General features: G+C 35.6%; 1 protein-coding gene across 2 annotated transcripts in view; it reads left to right on the top strand.

Moving 5' to 3' along the window:
- ERGIC2 (ERGIC and golgi 2) overlaps positions 1 to 22,755 on the top strand; it is a 40,621-nt gene that overhangs the window by 1,077 nt on the left and 16,789 nt on the right. The window contains exons 1-6 of one of the 2 annotated variants that reach the window (XM_070620951.1): positions 5,061 to 5,119; positions 8,875 to 9,017; positions 10,775 to 10,883; positions 12,783 to 12,829; positions 14,319 to 14,389; positions 19,344 to 19,384. In XM_070620951.1, the coding sequence (XP_070477052.1) occupies positions 8,912 to 9,017; positions 10,775 to 10,883; positions 12,783 to 12,829; positions 14,319 to 14,389; positions 19,344 to 19,384 (374 nt within the window). In that variant the 5' untranslated portion in view covers positions 5,061 to 5,119; positions 8,875 to 8,911. Of the gene's footprint in view, positions 1 to 5,060; positions 5,120 to 8,874; positions 9,018 to 10,774; positions 10,884 to 12,782; positions 12,830 to 14,318; positions 14,390 to 19,343; positions 19,385 to 22,755 lie in introns of those variants that run through there. The other variant, XM_008535266.2, reaches the window with a different exon arrangement.

Here is a 22,755-nt window from a genome sequence, read left to right as displayed (position 1 = left end):
AGAATTCGGGACATATGCTTGTCTGCTTAATTTGGTTATCGATGTCTTTAAGTTATTTAAATCGTGCCATTATTCCACTTCTGTTAGAGGAAAAGCATGCGAAAAAGAAATTCCATAGTTATGGGAGGGGAGCGGGGGAGGAATTTCTTTTTGATAATAAACTTTAGTACACAACTGAGTGTTGTAATGGCTTGTGGGTACAAATCATAAAAATATATCATGCTTAAAAGATCTCTCAAAAGAATTCAGGCCTAGTCTGGAACAACAGCAACAACAAAGAAAAGAATTAGAAAAAAGCATAAATTATTGATTTTCTTTGGGGGTTAGTGATTTAATTGGAAAAAATAGTGACACTTATTTTTAACAGAAGTTACTTTTAGGCAGTCTATGCCTGCTACAAATTCTATTTCATAGTTTTCCAATATTTATTCTGGTTCTGCCCCTTGGTGTCATGATGGGCACATTAACCTCTTTGTGTCTTAGTTTCCTTATCTGCAAAATTGGAATAAGAATAATACCTAACTCATAAGGTGGTTGGTGAGATTAAATGATTTAAAACATGCAGAGTACTTGGAACCATGCCTGGCATACAGTTAGCATTCAGTAAGTGTTAGCTCTTCTTATTTTATCATTTTTGTTTTCTAACTTCTGTTGTTACAAAATGTTGGCCTGTTACGCAGTCAAAATATAGACTGAAAAAGACACTTTTTAAAGTAATTTCTTTCTGGCTCCAGATTGATTAAACACTCTTTGTTCTGTATGGTTAATAAGTCCTTAGTTTCTATCTTCCAAGGGCTTGCTTTCTTAAACGTTTTATCGTGTCTTAATTACTAAGGTACAAATTCCTCCTTTCTACTACTCCCTGTAGTCTTATCACAGTCTACATCAGTTCTACTGCTCTAGATACCTTGTTATCCCATTCTCCTTGCTTTGGGGGGCGTTCATTCTCTTGTAAATATATTTCATTTGTCCAGGACCTTTTCCTCACATGTTCCTTATCATATTACTTCAATTTTGTACGCTTTTTTTTTTTGAGGAAGATTAGCCCTGAGCTAACATCTGCTGCCAAGCCTCCTCTTTTTGCTGAGGAAGACTGGCCCTGAGCTAACATCGGTGCCCATTTTCCTCTATTTTATATGTGGGATGCCTACCACAGCATGGCTTGCCAAGCAGTGCCATGCCCACACCCGGGATCCCACCTGGCAAACCCCAGGCCACCAAAGCGGAAGGTGCGCACTTAACCACTGTGCCACCGGGCCGGCCCCAGTAGTTACTATAGTCAAGCCATTCTGTGAGGAGGATTGTGTTTGTCCTTGCTTCACATTGCTACTAGGCGCTTCCAAATTGTTGTGTTGCCATCGCTCTGCAGTCTTTTCTCTTAACTTTTATTCTATCAATTTATATCATCCTCGGTCTATTCATGATATTATTAACTAACCTCCAATACTCTCCCACTATCCTCAAGGACCTTAACATAAATCTCAAATATCCTGCAAGTCTTTGCATTTCTTTTCAGAATTAGAAACAGACATTTATCAAATGAATCATTTTTATCTTGATTAAAAACTATGACATAACCATTATGTCCCCCTCCCTCCTTTTATTTATTTACTTATTTATTTTTAAGATTTTATTGTTTCCTTTTGTTGTATAGTTGTATATTCTTCGTTGTGGGTCCTTCTAGTTGTGGCATGTGGGACGCTGCCTCAGCGTGGTTTGATGAGCAGTGCCATGTCTGTGCCCAGGACTCGAACCAACGAAACACTGGGCCGCCTGCATCAGAGCGCACGAACCCAACCACTCGGCCACGGGGCCAGCCCCACCTCCTTTTACTTTTTATTTTTATTTTTTTAAAGATTTTATTTTTCATTTTTCTCCCCAAAACCCTCTGGTACCTAGTTGTATATTTTTAGTTGTGGGTCCTTCTAGTTGTGGCATGTGGGACGCCGCGTCAACATGGCCTGATGAGCGGTGCCATATTGGTGCCTGGGATCCGAACTGGTGAAACCCTGGGCCGCTGCAGCGGAGCGCACGAACTTAACCACTCGGCCGTGGGGCAGGTCCCCCTCCTTGTAAAATAAAATTATAATAAAGGATTCTGAGAAGTTGAGGATCTTTCCAGATTTGTCACACAGCTGGTAAGTGCCTAGATAGTAACCCAAGTACTTCTGATCACAAAATTCACATTTATACTCTTATTTGGCTTCCAACTAAACCTTTTTTATCACTCAGAAGGTTATTAGATTTATTTGAATTATGTTAGGATAAACAATTTTAAAAACATTTAACTGTTGTAAAAAGTAAGTTTTAAAGAAAAAAGGATAAGTGCTTTTTTTGGATATATAGTGTTTGTAAAGTGAAACTAAGTTATCTTTCATAAAATATTTTTTATTGTATCCTAATGCAGTATAGTTAAGTAATTTAAAATTACAGCTAAGTTGTAGTTTGCTTTTCATTTCTGAAGTTCAGTGATGGCCTGGATAATATTTGTCCTGTCTCCTTTCTCATCCTTATTCATGGCTTGTATTGCTTTCATAGGGCTGCCATAACAAATCACCAGAAACTGGATGGCTTAAAAAAAATAGAGATTTCTTCTCTCACAGTTCTAAAGTCTAGCAGACTGAAATCAAGGTGTTGGCAGGGCCATGCTCCCTCTGATAGCTCTAGGAAAGAATCCTTCCATGCCTCTTCTAACATCTGGGCAGTCCTTAGCGCTCCTTGGTCTATGTGGGAGCATCTTGACTTTGCATCATTTTGATCTCTGCCTCTGTCTTGACATGGCATTCTCCCCTGTGTCTGTGTGTCTTCACATGGCCCTTTTATAAGGACACTGGTCGTTGGATTTTGTGCCACCTTAATCCAGTATGATCTCATCCTAACTAATTGTATCTACAAAGACCAAATATTTCCAAATAAGGCTCATTCACAGATACCAGGGGTTAGGACTTTAATATGTCCTTTTGGGGAACATGTATTAACCAATTGAATATTTCTCATATTGCCAAATATATATTAAAAATACAAGTTAGCTCATAAAATATGGGTAGCAGGAGATAAATTATGTCTCCATTTTTGTTTGGAGAAGTAATTAAACTTAATTGAGCAGAGTGTAAAAAGGATCATGAATTCTATATTTTAGTTTTGGCAAAGCATCTGATAGTCTCATTATATTCAAGTGAACACAGTGATGAAATATGGGCTGTATGACATGACTTAGATTGGGTGTTGATAATGTGTGTCTGTGTTCCAGCATGAAAGATGATTTCTTACGTCTTATGCAGTTTTTGGAAGCTTTGTCTTAGTCTCAGCTGTTATCAAGTGACTTCCTGGAGTTTTTTGTCTTGTCTTTTAATATACACAGCAATTTAGGAGAGAAATCAAAGAAAACAGATATGGTACTGGAGATTGTCAAAGTATGAAGAGCAATACCAACCCAGTGGGCAAAGGAATCTGATGCAGTGGCTCCCAGATTTTTAGCTTTTGTGGACGAGTACAAAAAATATATAGAAAAAACGGGGAAAGGGGCAGGATTTAGGGACTGATGTCGAATTTCAGTTTTTAATTTTCCTAAAGAAGGACATTCAAAAACAACACAAACAAAAATCCTCTGTTCTCTACTTTTATTATTTCATAAAAGAAAGGACATTTTGACACACTTAATTTAGGTACAGACTAGAAAATTTTGTAATGGAATGGCAGTGACTTCTGGAAACTGCTGATCTAGGGTATTTCTAAATGCAGTTTTGAAAATCACTGACCACGCTGCTTGGAGAGCCAAGTAGAGTGGGAATGGGAGCAATGGAACTGGGTAACTGAGAGAAGACCAAGGAAAAGGCAGAGCAGATTCTATCCTCCTCAGGACGTTAAAGGGCAGGAAGGATAATTGACTCTTCTCAGAGAGGGAAAATAGTGTTTTGGATTTTAGTGGTGGAACACCTTTATTTTGTTTATGTTTTTGTTTTGTTGAGGAAGATCAGCCCTGAGCTAACCACCACCAATCCTCCTCTTTTTGCTGAGGAAGACCAGCCCTGAGCTAACATCCATGCCCATCTTCCTCTGCTTTTTTATAGGTGGGATGCCTACCACAGCATGGCTTTTTGCCAAGTGGTGCCATGTCCGCACCCGGGATCCAAACCTGTGACCCCCCAGCCGCCGAGAAGCAGAACGTGTGAACTTAACTGCTGTGCCATCAGGCCAGCCCCAAGTGGAACACCTTTAAAAGTTAAGAGGAGGAGCCGACCCGGTGGCGCAGCGGTTAAATTCACACGTTCTGCTTCGGCAGCCCAGGTTCGCCAGTTCGGATACCGGGTGTGGACATGGCACCGCTTGTCAAGCCATGCTGTGGCAGATGTCCTACATGTAAAGTAGGGGAAGATGGGCACGGATGTTAGCTCAGGGCTAATCTTCCTCAAAAATAAAAAAAGTTAAGAGGAGCCAAAACATGGCTTTGCTTGTGTGTGGCTTTGCATAGAATTAAGCTGGAGGTCATAGAAGTAGATCTGTTACACCTGCATGCTAAAATGGTTATCATTGTGAATGAATGCCATAGGATGAGTGTCATAGGGTTGTAAGTTCCAAAGGATGCTGATGGGATGGGGAAGAAGAGAAGCATACTGAATGATCCAGGTGCTGAAGGCATTAAGGAAATTGTAAATATATCCAGATGTTAGGAGAAGATGATAAATACTGAGGTGAGAGTCAGTGTACACTGTGGTTTGGAGCATGGACTCTGGAGCCAAATCCAGTCTGGGGTCGAATCCAGGTTCTACTGCCTGCTGTGTGACCCTGCGAAAATTACTTGACTGTTATGTGCCTCAGTTTCCTTATCTTTAAATGAGAATAAAAATATTATCTACTTCATAGAGTCGTTTAGAGGATTAAATGAATTAATATATAAAGTGCTTCAAATAATACTTACCATGTAATATGAAAGCTATAATTCTATGTACTATATGTGTTGTTTATTATTATTATTATTAGAAGATAGACTTGAAAAGGGAAGATGATTGAAAAATCATGATAAAACATGCTACTTCTTTACCCTGTGTGTCTCAGAAATGAAGTAAAGACTCGAAGAGAATTACCACCAGGAGAACGTCAGGCTTCATAAACAGAGCAGGTAAAAGGATTGCTTTTAGAAAAGCTAGAAGTTATGGACAACTTGTTCGTATCAGAACAGTGGCTCTGTAGAGTGGCAGGTAGTGGAGATAGGGTTTCTTGGATGTAGGTTAGTGCTGAGCTAACAAGAATTGGACAGGAGGAGTAGCAGAGTGGCACGGTGCCCCATTCTAGAATAATAATCGTGGAAAATAGGGAAAGAAGACGCTAAAGGCTGGGAGGTAGCCAAATGGGATATACTAGCTAGACTTTTAAGGGAGGAATGCTGAATAGGTTGTATGAATTGTTATAGGGTTTGTAAAAGTAACTAGCTGCTTGCCATATCCTTATACTTACATATAATTTAAAAGAAAGCATTTATAGGGGCTGGCCCCGTGGCCAAGTGGTTGAGTTCGTGTGCTCCGCTGCAGGTGGCCCAGTGTTTCGTTGGTTCGAATCCTGGGCGCGGACATGGTACTGCTCATCAAACCATGCTGAGGCAGCATCCCACATGCCACAACTAGAAGGACCCACAACGAAGAATATACAACTATGTATTGGGGAACTTTGGGGAGAAAAAGGAAAAAATAAAATCTTTAAAAAAAAAAAAGAAAGCATTTATAAAGCTTATAAAAATATAGAAAGTTTAGGAAGTAAAATTCACAATGTTATTCATTTGCTCAACAATGCTATACCTACTATGTGCCAACCACCGTTCTATGTGCTAGTGAACAAAACAGAAAAATTCTTGTCCTGGTGGATCTTATAGTTTTATATATTTACCTATCTAAGTATGCCAGTTTGTTTTGGTTGGAAAGCTGTGCTACCATGGGTGTTTCTGGGGAAATTTCCTTCCCTTCTTCCTTGTTTGGGAAAGCTTCCTTCCTTCCTCCCTTCCTCCCTCTTTCTATCCTTCCTTTTCTTTTTTCCTTTCTTCCATAAGTATTTATCAAATACCTGCTGTGCCAGGCATTGGAGATAAAAAGATCAAGTTAGACGTGGTTCTTGCCCTAACATTAACAGTGGAGAAGATAGAAATTAAACAAGGAATTAGAAATAGTGTGATAAAGGCACAGTGTTCTAGGAGCACATATTGTAACTAATGTGTTTGAGATCATAGGGTTTTTTTCCCCTCAAAAGAGAGATGTCTAGACTGAGACTTGAAGAGTAAGTAGGAGTTGGCCAAGTGTAGAGGTGGGAGAGGGGGAGCAACCATATTTCTGGCTGAGAGAACAGTGTATTTAAGGAATAGAAAGTGATTTAGCTTGGCTGGAACTTAAGACTTTGGGGAATTGGGTTTGAAGAGAAATAAGCAGGACCTGTTTTTTGACAACTTTGTAAACTGTGTTGGGATAGATTCCAAACTCTTTAAATGTAAGGGGAACCTATACAAAAATTTTGAAAGAAAATTTATATGATCAGTTTTATGTACTATTAAAAAGATTATTGGTTGTAGTGTGAGGAGTGAATTGCAAGATTGAAGATTGGAGTTTGTCGAAGCAATGCAAATAGATTGTGGCAGTGGGACTAGGGTTCAAATAAGGAACTTCTCAATGGCCTGGAAAAGAGAAGACAGATTGAAGAGAAATTTAGGAAGAGCTCAAGTCTAAGAATGTAACCTTTGTTTCTGGTTTGTGCTTTTGAGTGCGTAGTGTCATCATTAGCTGAGGTGGGGACACAGGAGGAGAAGCAGGTTTCGTAGGGTGAGGCATTCATTTTTGGACTTGTTGAATCTGAATTGTGTTTGGAATGTCCCAAAGAAAATGCGTAGAAGGCAAGAAGATAGACATGTCTGCAGAGAGCTTTGGACTAGGAGGAAAGATTTGGGAGGAATAAACATGTAGACGGAAATGGAAGGGATGGGAGACACTTGGGGAAAGTGTGGAGTTTGGGAGGAGGACCTAGCGAGGATCTGAGGAGTCTGCAAAGCCAGAGAGAGTCTTAGAGGCAGAATGAGGATCAGGGGTTCAGTGTGACTTAACCAAGGCAAAGGACTGTTTCGAGAAGAAAAGGAAGTGATAAACTGTAGTTTCTCAGAGGCAAAACTAGTTAAGGACTAAAAAGTGTCCATTGGCGTTAGTACTAAGGAAGTGGCTAATGACCTTGCTGAGAGCAAATTGAGTTAAGAGGTGAGCCTGTGGTGAGGACGTGGTTACAGTGGAGGGATGAGGACAGCTCATTCTTTTAAGTTTGGCTATAGGTATGCAGCTAGAGATCTATAGTTGGACTGGAGCTTAAGTGGAGAGTTTCCTTTTAAAGAGAAGAGGCTTGAACATATTTGATATTTAACTCCAATAGGAAAGAATGAATAGAAATTGAAAGATTGAAGAAAGATCAATCTTGATGCAGTTACCACTAAGTAGGTAAAGAAAATAAATTTGATTACACTCTGAGTTGAACAAACTTAGGGAGCATGGCTTTTGCCTAACAAAAAGTTAGAAGCTTAATTTACAAATGAGAATACCAGTTTTATAACTGTCATGGGGATCAGAAGCTATCATGTGTTTTGTCTATATGTTCTTTTTTCCTTAGGGAAACCATACACATGAGAAGCATAATTAGAATCTGAAGCCCACTTTGTGAGCACGGTATCAGCAAGGCGAGATAGTTGGATGTTTTTAATGGCAAATGAAGTTAGCCTGTTAATACATCCAGTGGCTCTTTCGCTGACTGATTAGTGGTGCCCTGGTTAGGGCCTGCTCTCTTGGACAGCGTTCATGTTTGCTGCCAGTTTTTACTTCTCTGACTTCTTTTTCTCCATGAATGCCCTTTCTATGGCCTATTCTTTCTGTATTAATCCTACCCGTTGGATCTCAGACAAGTCTTTCTGCCTTCTTCTGGAGACATTCTTTCTCTTTGAGTAACTTCTACGGCCATTTGACTTATTCTGTTGTTAGGTGTTGATTTTGTTAATACAACTTTGATTTCTGGCAATGCTTTATAGTATCACCTAGAGTATTACTTATATAAATCAGTCATAAAAAGTGTATAAATATTTGAGGATTCAGTTATTTTTATGGCTTTATAACATTTCATGTGTACTTGGCATGCGATCAAGAAAAGAACAGCAAGCAGTCAATTTTTAAATAATATTTTTATTGTAAAAATAGATAATTTGAAAAGTCCAAAATTTTTTAGAACCCATATGGCCTTGTAGTCTTTTCTTAATGTATCGTAAGTATTTTCTTATGTCATTAACTGTTTTCTTCTGTAAGATTTTCAGTTCTTATATAGATTCCTAGCTTTTAATTTGTCTTTATTTGTATATTGGATACCAGGAATTTGTTTCTGTCTTCAATATTTAAAAATAACAGTTTGAGAAATATCCTCACAATCAAATTTTTGTGTGCAACCCAGATTATTGCCTTAGGATACATTCCTAAAAAAGGAATTGACTTCGTCAGAAGGGGAGTGGTGAATGTTTATGTTCTTGTTAGCAGTGTGTGAGCATGCCCGTTTTACTTCACTGTCTTCCTTCAGTAGGAATATATTATTCTTAGATATTTGTTAATTTAATAGGAGAAAAATTTTCATATTTTAATTTGTATATTTAAATATTAAGAATATGATTGAATTGCTGCTTTTCACTCTTTTTTTTTTTTTCAGTAGTACTTTCAGGGTGGGAGTGGAGAAAGGAGAGGTGTGGATAAGTGTTAACCTTTTTTTCTCAAGGAGGAATGAGAATGTTAAGCTGTTCCAAGGACATTTGTCAGTTATCTAAAAACAAAAGAAACCTTTTAATCTTTTTAGAGGATTCATTTATTATTTATTCCTTAGCATGACTATATGAAAGAAGAAGAAGGTTTTCCTGAAGATGAGGCGACTGAATCGGAAAAAAACCTTGAATTTGGTGAAAGAGTTGGATGCCTTTCCGAAGGTTCCTGACAGCTATGTAGAGACTTCAGCCAGTGGGGGTACAGGTGAGTTCAAATTAAAACTCCTTCACTAAGTACAACTTCTGAGTGCTATAGTCAGCAATGTACAGAAATGTAGCCATGAGGAAGAACTCATCAATGAATTGTGCAGTAACTTTGTAACTGGTCTGTCCTCATGTCACACTGTTTCCTCTAATTGTATTCTTATATATATTCTCTTTGGCATCTAACCCAGTGCAGTCTGTGCATTTAGCAGTGTTTATTACAACATTACTGTGCAAATTAATCCAATTTTAATGCTTTGGTGCTCTTGAGTTTTGTATAATTATATTAACAAGATTATATATAAATAGAATTAAACTTGGAAGAAGTTATTTAATGATGTTGAAACTGCCTCAGTCTTATTTTAATTAAGAATAAATCAATTTAGGGCCTGGCCTGGTGGCATATCGGTTAAGTTCACACGTTCCACTTCAGCGGCCCAGGGTTCACTGGTTCAGATCCCGGGTCCACACAGGGCACAGCTTGTCAAGCCGTGCTGTGGTAGGCATCCCACGTATAAAGTAGAGGAAGATGGGCATGATGTTAGCTCAGGGCCAGCCTTCCTCAGCAAAAAGAGGAGGATTGGAAGAAGTTACCACAGGGCTAATCTTCCTCAAAAAAAAAAAGAATATATCAATTTAGACATTATAATAAAAATTCTTAGGTTTCACATTATTGAAGAGAGGCAGCATGGGGTAATAGTTTAGAGGTGAGACTTTGGAAGCACACCGTCTGGATTTAAATCCCAGCTCTGCCCCTTCCTCACTATTTGACCTTGAGAAGTACTCGCTTCATCTGTGCTTTAATTTCTTTTTCCATGAAATGAGAATGCTATCAGTATTTGCCTAGTAGGATTGCTGTAGCAATTAAATAAGTTAATATTTGTGAGATGCTTAGAACAGTACCTGGTACAGATAGAAGTATTTGTTAAAAAAAAAAAAAAGTGAAATATATAGGAAAAATAGGCAACTATGACAATATTTACTATTTCTTTTCCCATGAGGAGCTAATAAAATATTTGTCACGTAAGATTGACATTTCACTTGGTAGAGTATGTAATAGGTTGCTTATTATTTATAATCATTTGTGATTAAGTTTTATTAATGAAAATAGTGCAAGTTCTTGTTGCACAATCCATTTTAAGTGTGTTTTGTCATAGTATATAATAGTTCTTTCCTTTTTGTCACATCTTTTACTTGCTTTCATAAAATGAAGTGATATATTTAGGTGATTCCAAAGGAGATGAGCATTTTATTAGGGGTTTGGAGATGTTATTTGAGTTTCTTGCACATAGATTGTTGTGCTTTTCAGGATCTAAGAAATTAGGCTAGTCTTGTTTTTTTCAAATTGGGTTACAGGCATGGATACATTTTTAATTATGAGGATACTACTTTCAAATTTGTATTGTAAAACTTGTGCTTACTTTCATCATTTATCGTATCTGTGACACTACTATATATGAGAAAGTAGAAGTTTTGTGCTTTGTAAAATTTTGGGAAATTTGTTTAGTGAGAGATGCTCTTAATATTGAAGAAATAAACTGCTTTCTCGATAGTACAGACGTTTGTGCCCATTAAATCTTCATTTTCAAGATGTTTTAGAAAAAAATCTATGATGAACATTTTAAGAAAAATCTTTTGAGTATTCGTTCACATGGCAATCATATTAGGGCATTCTTTGCTAATTTTAATCTCATTGAAAATAGTTTCTTGTTTACTTTTTAAAAATTGTTTTAATTCTGTTTTTGTTGTATTTCTCAGTTTCTCTAATAGCATTTACCACTATGGCTTTATTAACCATAATGGAATTTTCAGTATATCAAGATACATGGATGAAGTATGAATATGAAGTAGACAAGGATTTTTCTAGGTAACTATCTTTTTCTCTTTGAAATACATTTAGATTCAAATTATTTAAAAGATAATATATCTTTAACAAAAAAGTCTAACCTTTTATACTTGGTTTATTTTAGTTTTGAAGAGATAGTCCAGAAAAATTCTCATTAATTGCATTTATTAAGTGAAACATATTAGAATCATTTGAATACTGGGTAAATTCTAAAAGAGAGGTTTTCTGATTTAATATGCACTTGTTTACAAAGGTTGGGAGAGCATAGTATATTTTCCTTAGATGTTGAAATGATGGAAGTTATTTAATGTTTTGAAACTGTTTACACTTTAGATTTTGAAATATCTTGCTGATCTGTATGAGCTGGAAAATAAATTGTTTAAAGATACATTTTATACATTTATAACTTGACTTTTATGAATTGTATCTAAACTAAATTTTAATGTAAATAACATCAGTTTTAAACCTTTGAAAATATAGTGCCATAATTAAGAGACATAATATACTTTATTTTATTTGTATTATTTGGATTTTTTAATTGATGAAAGATAACAGGTTTGTGATGTTAAGATTGGCACTAGATAAGGGGGAGACATTCACTTCTGAATTCCAGTTACAGCTTTGCCATCTACTAGCTTTGCAACTTTGGGGAAGCTGCTAAATCTATCTCTGCAGATGCTTCGGTTTCCTTTTCTATAAAATGGACATAATAATTACAGTACCTTCTTCATAAGGTTAATGAGAATTAAGTCAGTCAACATTTGTAAATTGTTGTGTAATCTTGGGCAGGTCACACAACTGACTTCTTTTGGGCCTCAGTTTCTCCAGCTATAACATGAATATTATTCTTGATACCATTAGTTTTCAAAGAATTTATTGTTTCTTGTTTGGTTTGTTTTTAGCACAGTGAAGTACTTTTTATGTTTTCCAAATGAAGTCTTCTGTAGTTCACCTCATAAGTGTAGTGGGGATGCCCAGAAGCTTGTCTGCTTGGCCTCCTCCTCTGCTTCCTCCAGTGTCTCCTGAGCCCAAACCCCAGGGTTATTTGGAGCACAGTTTGAACTCTAGACAACTTCGGGACCCTATGAAGCTCTAATAATTTGTATTCTGAAACCAGATGAAAATTGTGAGAGTAAAAAGATTTTGGTAGGAAGCACACGACAGGACTGATATTAATTGTACTCATTCTGTTATTCATGGTGCTTAATTAATTCTGATATTTGAAAATTAATTTGATTTGGACTAATCATTTGAAAATAAAGTATTGATTTAGGCTTTTAGAAAGGCTGTGGAAAACTATAAGTATCAGAGGATGTTTTTGGCACTTTGGTTGCATTTCTCCTGAGTCACACAGACCTGGTCTCCAATATGCCACTTCAGTGGTTCTGTGATCCTAAGCCAGGCGTTTCCACACCCCTGAACACCACTGGCTTGTCTATAGAACTGCGAAGCTGTCCACTTTATGGGTCTGTGGTAAAGAATAAAGAAGATAGTGTTTGTACAGCACCAGGCATAATGCCTGATGTCTGCTATTTATTTGATAAACAGAGTAGAAAGACTTGTAATTCCTGACTCTTGATTTTGAAAGTTTTACATTCTTAAAGGAATATTCTGTATAAAGTTTATGTAAATAGGGTAAGACGTTTTTCTGAGTTGCTTGGAGTTGTTAATTTAGAGTTGACATTATTAAATTGAAAGATACTGTGTTAAGAACCTGTGAAATCAGAAAGGGTTTTGGAATAATTGCAAAATAGAACTTTTACTTTTAAAGTGCCTTTGTTTTGGCCATAAGAAATGCTATTCAAATTCTAGTTGACATATTTTATTCTGTTTAAAATCAATTTTACATAGATCAGTTGATTTATATTCCTCATGTTGTGTTGATTAATTGGCAGGTACTGTTTCATTTTTGTCTTTTAGCAAATTGAGAATCAATATAGATATTACTGTTGCCATGAAGTGTCAATGTAAGTACACCTTTAACCTGATGAATCCATATATAGTTTATGTTTAAACAATTGCTAGTAAAACCAGTGGATATGTTTTATTTTTCCTTTATGATATCTTAAGATGCTATTGTAGTGTTATTTAATAATGTATGTTGTTTTTCTCCCCAGCTTATATTCTTTAAATTTCTTTTCCATAAAGAGAAGAGATTTAACTTTCACACTAGTACAGTTAAAATAAAAGAAAGCTGGAGGAAGTTGTTGTGAATCAGAGTTCTAGTTGAGGTATATCCTTTAGTGTGTTTTTGTTTGGAGTACCAGTTTTTACCCCCCAGGCTCCACAGACACGCCCGGTTTCACTGATTCGGTTTACCACCCTTTGCTTTCACTCTTGCTCATTAACATACAGATCCAAGTCTTTGAAGTTAATAGTGATGTTACCCTTTTCTGGTTTCTTCACTGGTTTCTCTTGATTATACTGGTAGAAGTGGAAAAAGGTTAAATGCCAGATAGATAATGTTTGAATTAATACTGCTCTCAAAATTGAGGACCCTTTTGCAAGAAAGATGTTTTAAATTACTGCTTGAAAAGTAGAGAATTCACTGGTTCAGAGAAAATTTTTTCAAGTGTGAAATAATTTTATCCAATTAAGGAGGTTAATTTCTGGGAGATTTCATTTCAGAAGGAATAGTCTCTTCCTTTTCCATTTATTTTTCCTTATGTTGATGGTTTTAAGAGAAAAGAAATACTTTGTATCTAAACTATGAGTTAGTGTTAATACTGAATATATCATATTTTGCTTTATTTTACATGTTTGAATACCATTAAAATTTTAGCTTTTTCAAAATAAACTTTTCCTATTTGTTGATTTTTGAAAAGTTGTCAGCTTTGCCTTAAGATTTCTTTTAATCTCTAAAAATAATTCTTGTAATTAATATTTTCTTTAGCTGCTATTTAGTACTTGTGATTAGGTTCTTGCCAATTTTTTCAAAGCTCTTCAGTTCAGTAAAGTTTATGCTTTCACCATGAGATTCTTTGTCATCCTTTTTACTGAGCAAGAAGTAAAAAGACGGGCTGGCCCGGTGGCGCAGCAGTTAAGTGCGCACGTTCCACTTTGGGGGCCCAGAGTTTGCCGGTTGGGATCCCGGGTGCGGACATGGCACTCCTTGACAAGACATGCTGTGGTAGGCGTCCCACATATAAAGTAGAGGAAGATGAGCACGGATGTTAGCTCAGGGCCAATCTTCCTCAGGAAAAAGAGGAGGATTGGCAGCAGATGTTAGCTCAGGGCTAATCTTCCTCAAGGAAAAAAAAAGTAAAAAGAGCATTATTAATTTTTCAAAAAATCTCCACCAAAACTCCAAATTCTACTCTTTTAACTTTTGAACAAATAAGCAGTATAGGAAAGTGATCCTACATATTTATGAGTTTTCTGTTTGTCGTCTTAATTTATATCAGATATAGTTTAGCTCTGAACATAGAATGTAAAACTTCTAATTTTTCTTTTCAGATGTTGGAGCAGATGTATTGGATTTAGCAGAAACAATGGTTGCATCTGCAGATGGTCTAGTTTATGAACCAGTAAGTTTGATTCACGTTATTTTTTAAATAGTATGCTTTAAGGAGTTGTTCCCTTGAAGACAGTTTTGATATTTGCTTTTAGTTTTGTCAGAGCTAGATTTTTAATGTATTTTCTTAATTCAAAAGTAATCCATGTTCTTTAAAAAAATTTAGAAGAGGGAAGTTATATCTAATACCAACGCCTAGAGCTAACCATTTTTAGCATTTTGGATAAGCCTCTAAAACCTGTTTTATAACCTTGTTCTTATTTTGTATCTTTTGTTAATACTTCCTAATAGTTTCCTTTTCTTTTTTCTTGTAGTTGCTTTAGTGATGATTTGGAAATTCTGTGTCCTATTTGTATTCTGCTTTTATCAAATTTTAGTCTTTAAAAATGTTTGAGCTGTATTTCTCTTATCATAATCAAGAATGAAGCAGTAGCTAAGAGGAGAAATTTCATATGCATTTACTTCTTTCTCCCTCACACCTCCATTTCCCAAAGCTAGGGAAATACATTCTCTTATTGTCTTCATAGCACAAGTTGTGTATAACTGATTTATGCAAAAACGTCTTCACATTACAGGGGCAGGCATCACATCACAGGAGCGTGTGATAACAAGTCATGATCAGAACTAGCTCTAGAGAAGCTATAGAGAATAAAGCATGGAAATCTCAGCTGCTTTGAGTTGCTCCTTGCTCTGTTGGCATAGTGGTACTCATGTTTACCCGTGCATTCTTGAGTTCTTTTGTTTACCATTGACAGTTGTGAACCCTTCTGTAAGCACAATTGCAGAGTGAAGACTAAAGGTGATGGAGGAGGATTAGAAGTAACTGAATGTGTGGAGGAAAAAAAGGAAGCCCTTAGGTCAGTTTTGATTCCCAAATTACTTTTAGCTTACAGAAACAAAATATATTTATACCTTTTGATGCACACTGTTTGAATAGAAATTTCTAAAGAAAAATTAACTTTGTTATTGCCACTCTGAAAGTCTGTAATTCCTAACTCCTGTATCCCTGCTCAAAAAAATTGATTTCACAGTAGTTTTTTATGAGGTTAAGAACCTTGCAAGTTCAGGTACCATGTTACTGCATATTAAACTATTATCTGGAAATTTAGATCTAGATTATTGTTATTAAACACTTTAACTTAATTTGCATTACATTTCATACTATTTTAATAATAATTATTCAGCTTTAACTTTGTTTTAGTGCTTTTATTTTCTACTATTCTTAGTTTCTTTATATTTGTTTATCATTTTGTGAAGGGACTTTTTGAGACTTCTTTATCCGCAAGAATATGTGGGTTGTGCTTTATAGACTCTAGCATGACTGACTGTATCATTCTGCTTTTCATTCATTTAAGGTTCGCTAAAGATAGGATTCTTGCTTTATGGTATTTTGCACTCAAAACTTTAAGTACATTCCTTCAATTGTCTCCTGGCACAATTATTTTTTTCTTCATAGGTAACATATTTATCTACTTCAATTTTTTTTTTCTTTTCCTTTTGAAATTCAAATATTTATCCTATATATCCAAGTGTGGGTCCCCGTTAGTTTTTTTGGTTCTTGATGGTCTGAATGATGTGAGTTCTTAAGTCTTTTTGGCTTGCTTATTTGCTATAATGATGTTCAGAACAATGCTTTTACCTCTACTTTTTAAAATTCTCATAATATGATGTTGAATTTTGTGCAGTAGTTCTCAATATCTTTATCAGTTCTTACGTTAGATGCATATTTTTGGACTTTGCCTGAGTTCAAGGAGATTACCTTGATCTAGCAGGATCAATCTTCTTTTCAATGCCTTCATTATGTTTTAAAATTCAGTAATTATATTTTCCACCTCTAATATATTGCAGATCACTCCATTTTTTTTTTTTCTGTCTTCAGGATGTTAAATCTCATTGAGAAATAATTAGAAAAACTTAACACTTTCTTTTTGTTTTTAGCAATGGTATCATAAATAGAGGAAAATTTGCCCTACACCTCAGATTGACTTCTTCTTTCAAATTAATGAATCTTTTTCTGTATCAATTTATTTATGTATTTTCTCTTTCATCTTTAGGATGGGGAAATAAGTGGCACATTAAGTGATTGAGAATTGAAATAGACTATTGAAGTGTATCAGTTCCTCTTCTCTCTCCTCTCGGCCCTTTTTCTCTTCATACCTAGATGAAAGGAGAAGGGTATTTAGTTTAGATATACTGAATTTCTTCTAAGTCAAATTAGAGCTTCAGATGTTTTTGAGAAGAAAGGAGGAAGTCATGATTGGGCCCAGGATGGCAGAGTGGCTCACTGGGGCACCACAAATCTCCTTGTCTGTGTTTGGTGACAGGCTAAATTTAGCTAGAGTGACTCCTCCTTTCTTTAACTGATGTGACTGTCCTCATTAGCAGTCAACTGTGGCAGTATTCTTGCTTAATTTAGAAGACTATCTAAGCCACAGATAAGCTGGCAGTAACACTACTGTGGAATGCCCTCACTGTGTGGTCTCTGGCACTTGATTGAACTCCTGAAAGTCTTCCTGGGATGGAGCCTGCCTCTTCCTCAAGTCTTCTTATCTTTTGTCACCTGTTTCTCTGTTACTCCGAATTGGGGATTTTACTTGCTGCCTACGTGTATTGGGCTCTTTTCTTGAATTAGTTTCCCTTATGTGCTGTCTGGCATAAGTTCTTGAAAATTTCCAGCATGTGGATGCTAATTTAAAATGGTTTAAAATGATGATATAGGGGCCGGCCCCGTGGCATAGTTGTTGACTTCAGTGCACTATGCTACAGTGGCCCAGTTTTGCAGGTTTGGATCCCAGGTGCAGACCTACACACCACTCATCAGCCAAGCTTTGGTGGCAGCCCACATACGAAATAGAGGAAGCTGGGCACAGGGGTTAGCTCAGAGCTAATCTTCCTCAAGGGAAAAAAAGAGGAAGATTGACAACAGATGTTAGCTCAGGGCGAATCTTCCTCCACAACAACAAAATAAAATAATATGATGATGTAGATTGTGCCCTCATTTTTATGTTTCTTTGAACATTGTGAGAATTTGGTTATGAGGAGACTTAATCATCTTGAACTTATCCTCTAAAATTTATTTATGTTGTTTCTCTAGTATTCTGTCTATATTCTGAATGTCTGTCAGTCCCACTCTTTTTTATTCACATTTATTGAGTCCCTGATATATATATTTTTCTTTCTGGAAAGCTTGCCTCTCTAGCTAGATTTTAAGCTCCTAAGAAGCGTTAACTTTATTCTTTCTTCTTTATAGTTCACAAAATATAAAGCATAATGCCTTGTAGCTTATCAGTAATTTTGTTTAACAGTGTTTCTAGTAATATTCATTCCCTTGCCCTAATTTATATTAAATATTTAAATAAGAATTATTATTACTGTAAAATTATTTAAGAAATAACTTTTGCTTGTTTATAATTTTCATTCTTACTGTTTGAATATGCACTCTGACTATTAAAAACTTAACCCTAATCACTTTACTTCTTTCCAAACCATGGTCACACAATATGCTATGATAGTTACTATTTTGCTATTTACTATTACGTTTTATTACTATTTCTTTACTTAAAGAAGTAATTATTTTAAAAAATGTGGGAAAGTGGTGAATCTGACAGAGCTGGGTTTATATACTGACCTTTATTATGTGGGATTTTGAAAAAAGTTTTTAAATTTTGGAGCTCCTTCCTTATATGCAAAAAGAAGAGGATGACAACAGACTGACCAGGTTGTTAGGAAGGTTAAGTGAGGTAAAGAAGTAAGTAGTATAGTGCCTAGCTCAAGGTAGCCTGCTCAGTAGTTCCGTACCACCTGTGCTAAGCACTATACCAAGCAGTTTGGGGAAGTCAAAGGAAGAATCGTGTAGCCCCTACAGTCAATAGTTTTATTCATGGCTAGCTGGGGAGCAGGTGCATGCAGCCTCATCTGTTTGCCGTGGTGTGTTTTACAGATGTTAGCGTTTTCCTTGTGGGCTATGGTGTGAAAAAGGTTGGGAAACATGCTATAGACAAGTTCAGTGGGAGGAGTAATCAAAGTAATTTCATTGTAATCAGAAAGATAAGGCAGTTTATCCTGGAACATATGGCGTATAGAATTCAGATAGACATGGGGGTCGCAGTTACAGGAGAGGGAAGTTCTAGGTTGCTATAATCAAATTACCAAAGGCACAGAGGTAGAACTTTTGATAGACTGAGGGATTCTTCCACTGTGAATAAAGAACAAGGATTTGTAAGAAGAGAGGAGTAGGTTAGGGCCTGATTATGGACGGATAATTAATAATGCTGATAAATTTGAAAGTAGAATTAATATGCTTTTGTTATGAGTTGCCTTAATAAGAATCAAAAGTGGACTTTTTGTTGCAAGATTAAATTATGGATATTGTCACAAACCCTGAGAAACTTGCATATTTTCCTCTGATTCTACAAGTAACCAAGTCTGACTTTGAATTGATGAAGATGGTCCCTAGATAAAATTTCTAGATTTATTCTTTATTGATTATTGCATTTGGGAATTACAGTGCCATTGTTTAGTTCATTTCAAAAATTGTTGATTTCATCATAGTGTTTTCCCGACAAGAATATGGGCTTTGGATGCTTGAATATTACACTTAAGGTGTTTTTTTTTTATCTTTTTAAAATATTTGTAAGTTTTATGCTGGCATCATTTAAATGATTTTAAGTCCTAAAATACTGTTTTGTCATATGATAGATTGCCAACTTGTATCCATTTATATAAATGTAGATAACTGTAACAGGAAATTATTTTCAGTTAGAAGAATTTCTTTATACTACTTTTGAGTAAAAATATCATATTTAAATTTTTTAGTTTGACTTACAGAAGATTAAATGTAAATCATGAATACTTGTTTTTAACAACACTATAAATTTGTTTCTTGCTCAAAGAAAAATTTTAAAAATTATAATGTAAAAGCCAGGGGCAATTGGCAGTGCTAGTAATTATGTTTTCCTTTATTTCAGGTAATATTTGATCTTTCACCACAGCAAAAAGAGTGGCAGAGGTAATAAGTAAACAAAGTATTATGGTCCTTAGAAATCTAGAACACATTTTGTCTATTGTGAATCCATAGATTAACATGTTTGTCTAGGCATTTCTTTGGATGGAGTCTTAGCAGAATAGAGTATATAATATAATCTTTACAATTTCAAAAATTTTGTCAGGTCTTAGGAAGTTATGTGTAATCTTTTCTCTAGTGCACTTTGAATTGTAAATACATTTTAGTTTTCATTTAAAATTTTATTAACTATTTAAAGATTTTAAAAAGAATATATGATCATTGTTTAAAATTCAGTTTGAGTAGAAAAGATATAAAGTGAAGGTAAAAGCCTCCTCATCGTTTCGTAAACCTAGTGCTGCTGACTGGCGGTAATACCCAGAGGTAAATTTCTCATGTGGCCTTCTAAAAACTTTCTGTTCGTGTGTAATTTTCTGTATGTTATACAAATGGGATCATTCCATACATTTGTTCTATAACTTGCTTTTTTCCACCTAACCTGATATTTTGGACATCTCATTTCAGTACATACAGTAGTCCATTTTATGGATGAAATGTGGTTTATTTAATTGGATCCTTATCAATGAGCATTTAGATTGCTTCTAAGATTCTAATATTAAAAACAATGCTCATTCAAAATTCTTACCTAATTCCTTATGTACTTATGTGAATGTATACACAGAGAAAGTTTCTAGAAATGGAATTTCTCCTTCAAAGGATATTTAATTAACATTTTGATAAGTTCTCATCACAAGGAAAAAAGTGTGTAACTATGCGAGGTGATGTTTGTTAACTAAACTTATTGTGGTAATCATGTCATAATATATACGTATATCAAATCATATGTTGTACAACTGAAACTTATACAATGTTACATGTCAGTTATATCTCAGTAAAACTGGAAAAAAATTTGATAGATAATGCCAAATATATTCCCAAAATAGTTTCTCTTATACTCCAAAACTATATGAGAGTACTTGTTTCTATGCAACCTCACCAACAGTGGCTATAACCAGACTTTTCTTACTTTTGCCAATTTGATGGGTGAAGAATGGTATTGAGCTGTTTTAATTAGCATTTTTTTGTGAATCAATTAAAGATCTTTGTGGATTTTTTTTTCTCATTTGTATTTCTTTTTTTGTTAAACTCTTGTTCATGCCCCATGCCTATTTTGCTTGGTTGTTGGGTTTTTTTCTTAATAACTTTAAATAAATCCTTTTTATAATAAGGAAATTAGTCCTGTGTTATAAGTGGTTCCACCACCCCCACTTCCATGTATTCCCTTTTTTTGTTTTTGGTTTCCAGGCTGTCTTGTGCTTAGAAAGGCTTTACTTAAGATTATTACAGGGGCCCACCCTGAGGCTGAGTGGTTAAGTTTGCTTGCTCCACTTAGGTGGCCTGGGGTTTCACCAGTTCAGATCCTGTGTATGGACATGGCACCACTCATCAGGCCACTCTGAGGCAGCATCGCACATAACACAACCAGAAGGATCTACAACTAGAATATACAACTATTTACTGGGGGCCTTGGGGAGAAGAAGAAGAAAAAAAAGTAAAGATTATTACAAAAAAAAATTTTTTTTTTTTTGAGGAAGATTAGCCCTGAGCTAACATCTGCTGCCAATCCTCCTCTTTTTACTAAGGAAGACTGGCCCTGAGCTAACATCCGAACCCATCTTCCTCTCCTTTATATGTGGGATGCCTGCTGCAGCATGGTCTTCTGAGCGGTGTTATGTCCACACCCAGGATCTGAACCGGCGAACCCCAGGCCGCTGAAGCAGAAATGTGTGTGCTTAACCACTGGGTTGCCCCCCCCAAAATTTTTTTCGACACATCTCTTTTTTTTCTCTTTCTAGTTCCTAAGTACATTTCAGACTTTTCTCTTTTAATTTCCAGTTTCTCCATTTGGGGAGATTTTAAAATTAAAGTTGAAATCAAATATAGTTGAACAAAAGAATGAATATTAGGTGTCTCTGGGCTTCTAGTGCTTTTAGTAGAAAGCTATCCAGAGATGAAATATGTTACTTAAATCCAGAAATATTAAAGTGATGTCTCCTTTCATCTGGAATCTTATTCGTTGTTCAAGACTAGTAATAAGTGGGAGCAGAGATTGCATTTTTGCTACTAAATGACAATGTTTTCCATCATAGTAGAGTTTCTGTGTAACTTCATATATGGAATATAAGCCTGGATATTTGAGGCAGAAGTTACACACACACACACACACACAATTTGGTCTCATCAACATCTTTTCCCACTGCCCCACACAAAAAGTTGAACTCTAGAAATAGAAGACACAAAAATATGAAGCTTTGAATTCCTGCTAGCATTAGATCCAAAGATTTTAACTATTTAGACATATAAATCTGAAGATGAGATCTGGCTTCATAAACTTCCTAGATTATCATGTTCTGCTTCTAAAGAAATATTCTTGAATGGACTAGAGATACCCATAGCTTAACATCCTGAAGAATATGCATACCAAAATGCTCTTTACCTTTAGAGTTCGCTAAAAGTTTTCTCTCAATTGGTGTTCTGCTTTCTTAAAATATTTAGGACCCCAATTAATCTCTCTCCTATAGTAGTAAATCTCAAACCCTGGACATAGCCTTTCTTCTTTCTGCTTTTTGTTTCTAGATTTAAGATTTATTCTGAACTAAATTTACAGTATAAAAATGACTTTTTATTTTAAATAGGACTGTTTTACCAGTGTTCTTGGTGGATGGTGCTTAAGTGTTTTATCTCTCACTTGCACTTCTAGAAAATGTTTATTTTATCATTATGGTGGGATGTGAAATATTAACATTTACATTTGCTTCCTTTTTTAAGTACCCATATTTGTTTATAATTTTTTCTAAATATATATATATATTTTAAAAGACTTTATTTTTTAAGAGTAGTCTTAGGTTCACAACAAAATTGACAGAGAAGTACAGAATTCCCCAATACCCCCTGCCCCCAGACATGCGCAACCCCCGCCATTATCCACCTCTAGCACCAGTTTGTTGCATTTCTTACAATCAATGAACCTGCGTGGACACATCATTATCATGCCAAGTCCATAGTTTACGTTAGGGTTCACTGTTGGTGTTGTACATTCTATTAGTTTTAACAAATGTGTAATGACATTTGTCCACCATTATATTATCTATAGAATAATTTCACTGCCCTAAAAATCCTCCGTTTTGTCTGTCCATCCCTCCTTCCCCTCTATGTATAATTTTTGTACTTGTTGAGTTTAAACTTTAATGCAGATGACTTTGGATGTTATTTAAAGATATAGGATTAAAGGAGATAAAATAGAATTATATCTAAAGATATAAAGGTATTGCTGAAAATGGTAGGAGATAACATGGTAGAAGTGCTGGAGAGAAGAA

Source organism: Equus przewalskii, chromosome 5 (assembly GCF_037783145.1).
Source record: "Equus przewalskii isolate Varuska chromosome 5, EquPr2, whole genome shotgun sequence".
NCBI classification, from domain to species: Eukaryota; Metazoa; Chordata; class Mammalia; order Perissodactyla; family Equidae; genus Equus; species Equus przewalskii.
The sequence above is the reverse complement of the archived record's forward strand: the minus strand, read 5'-3'. Positions and strand labels throughout refer to the sequence as shown.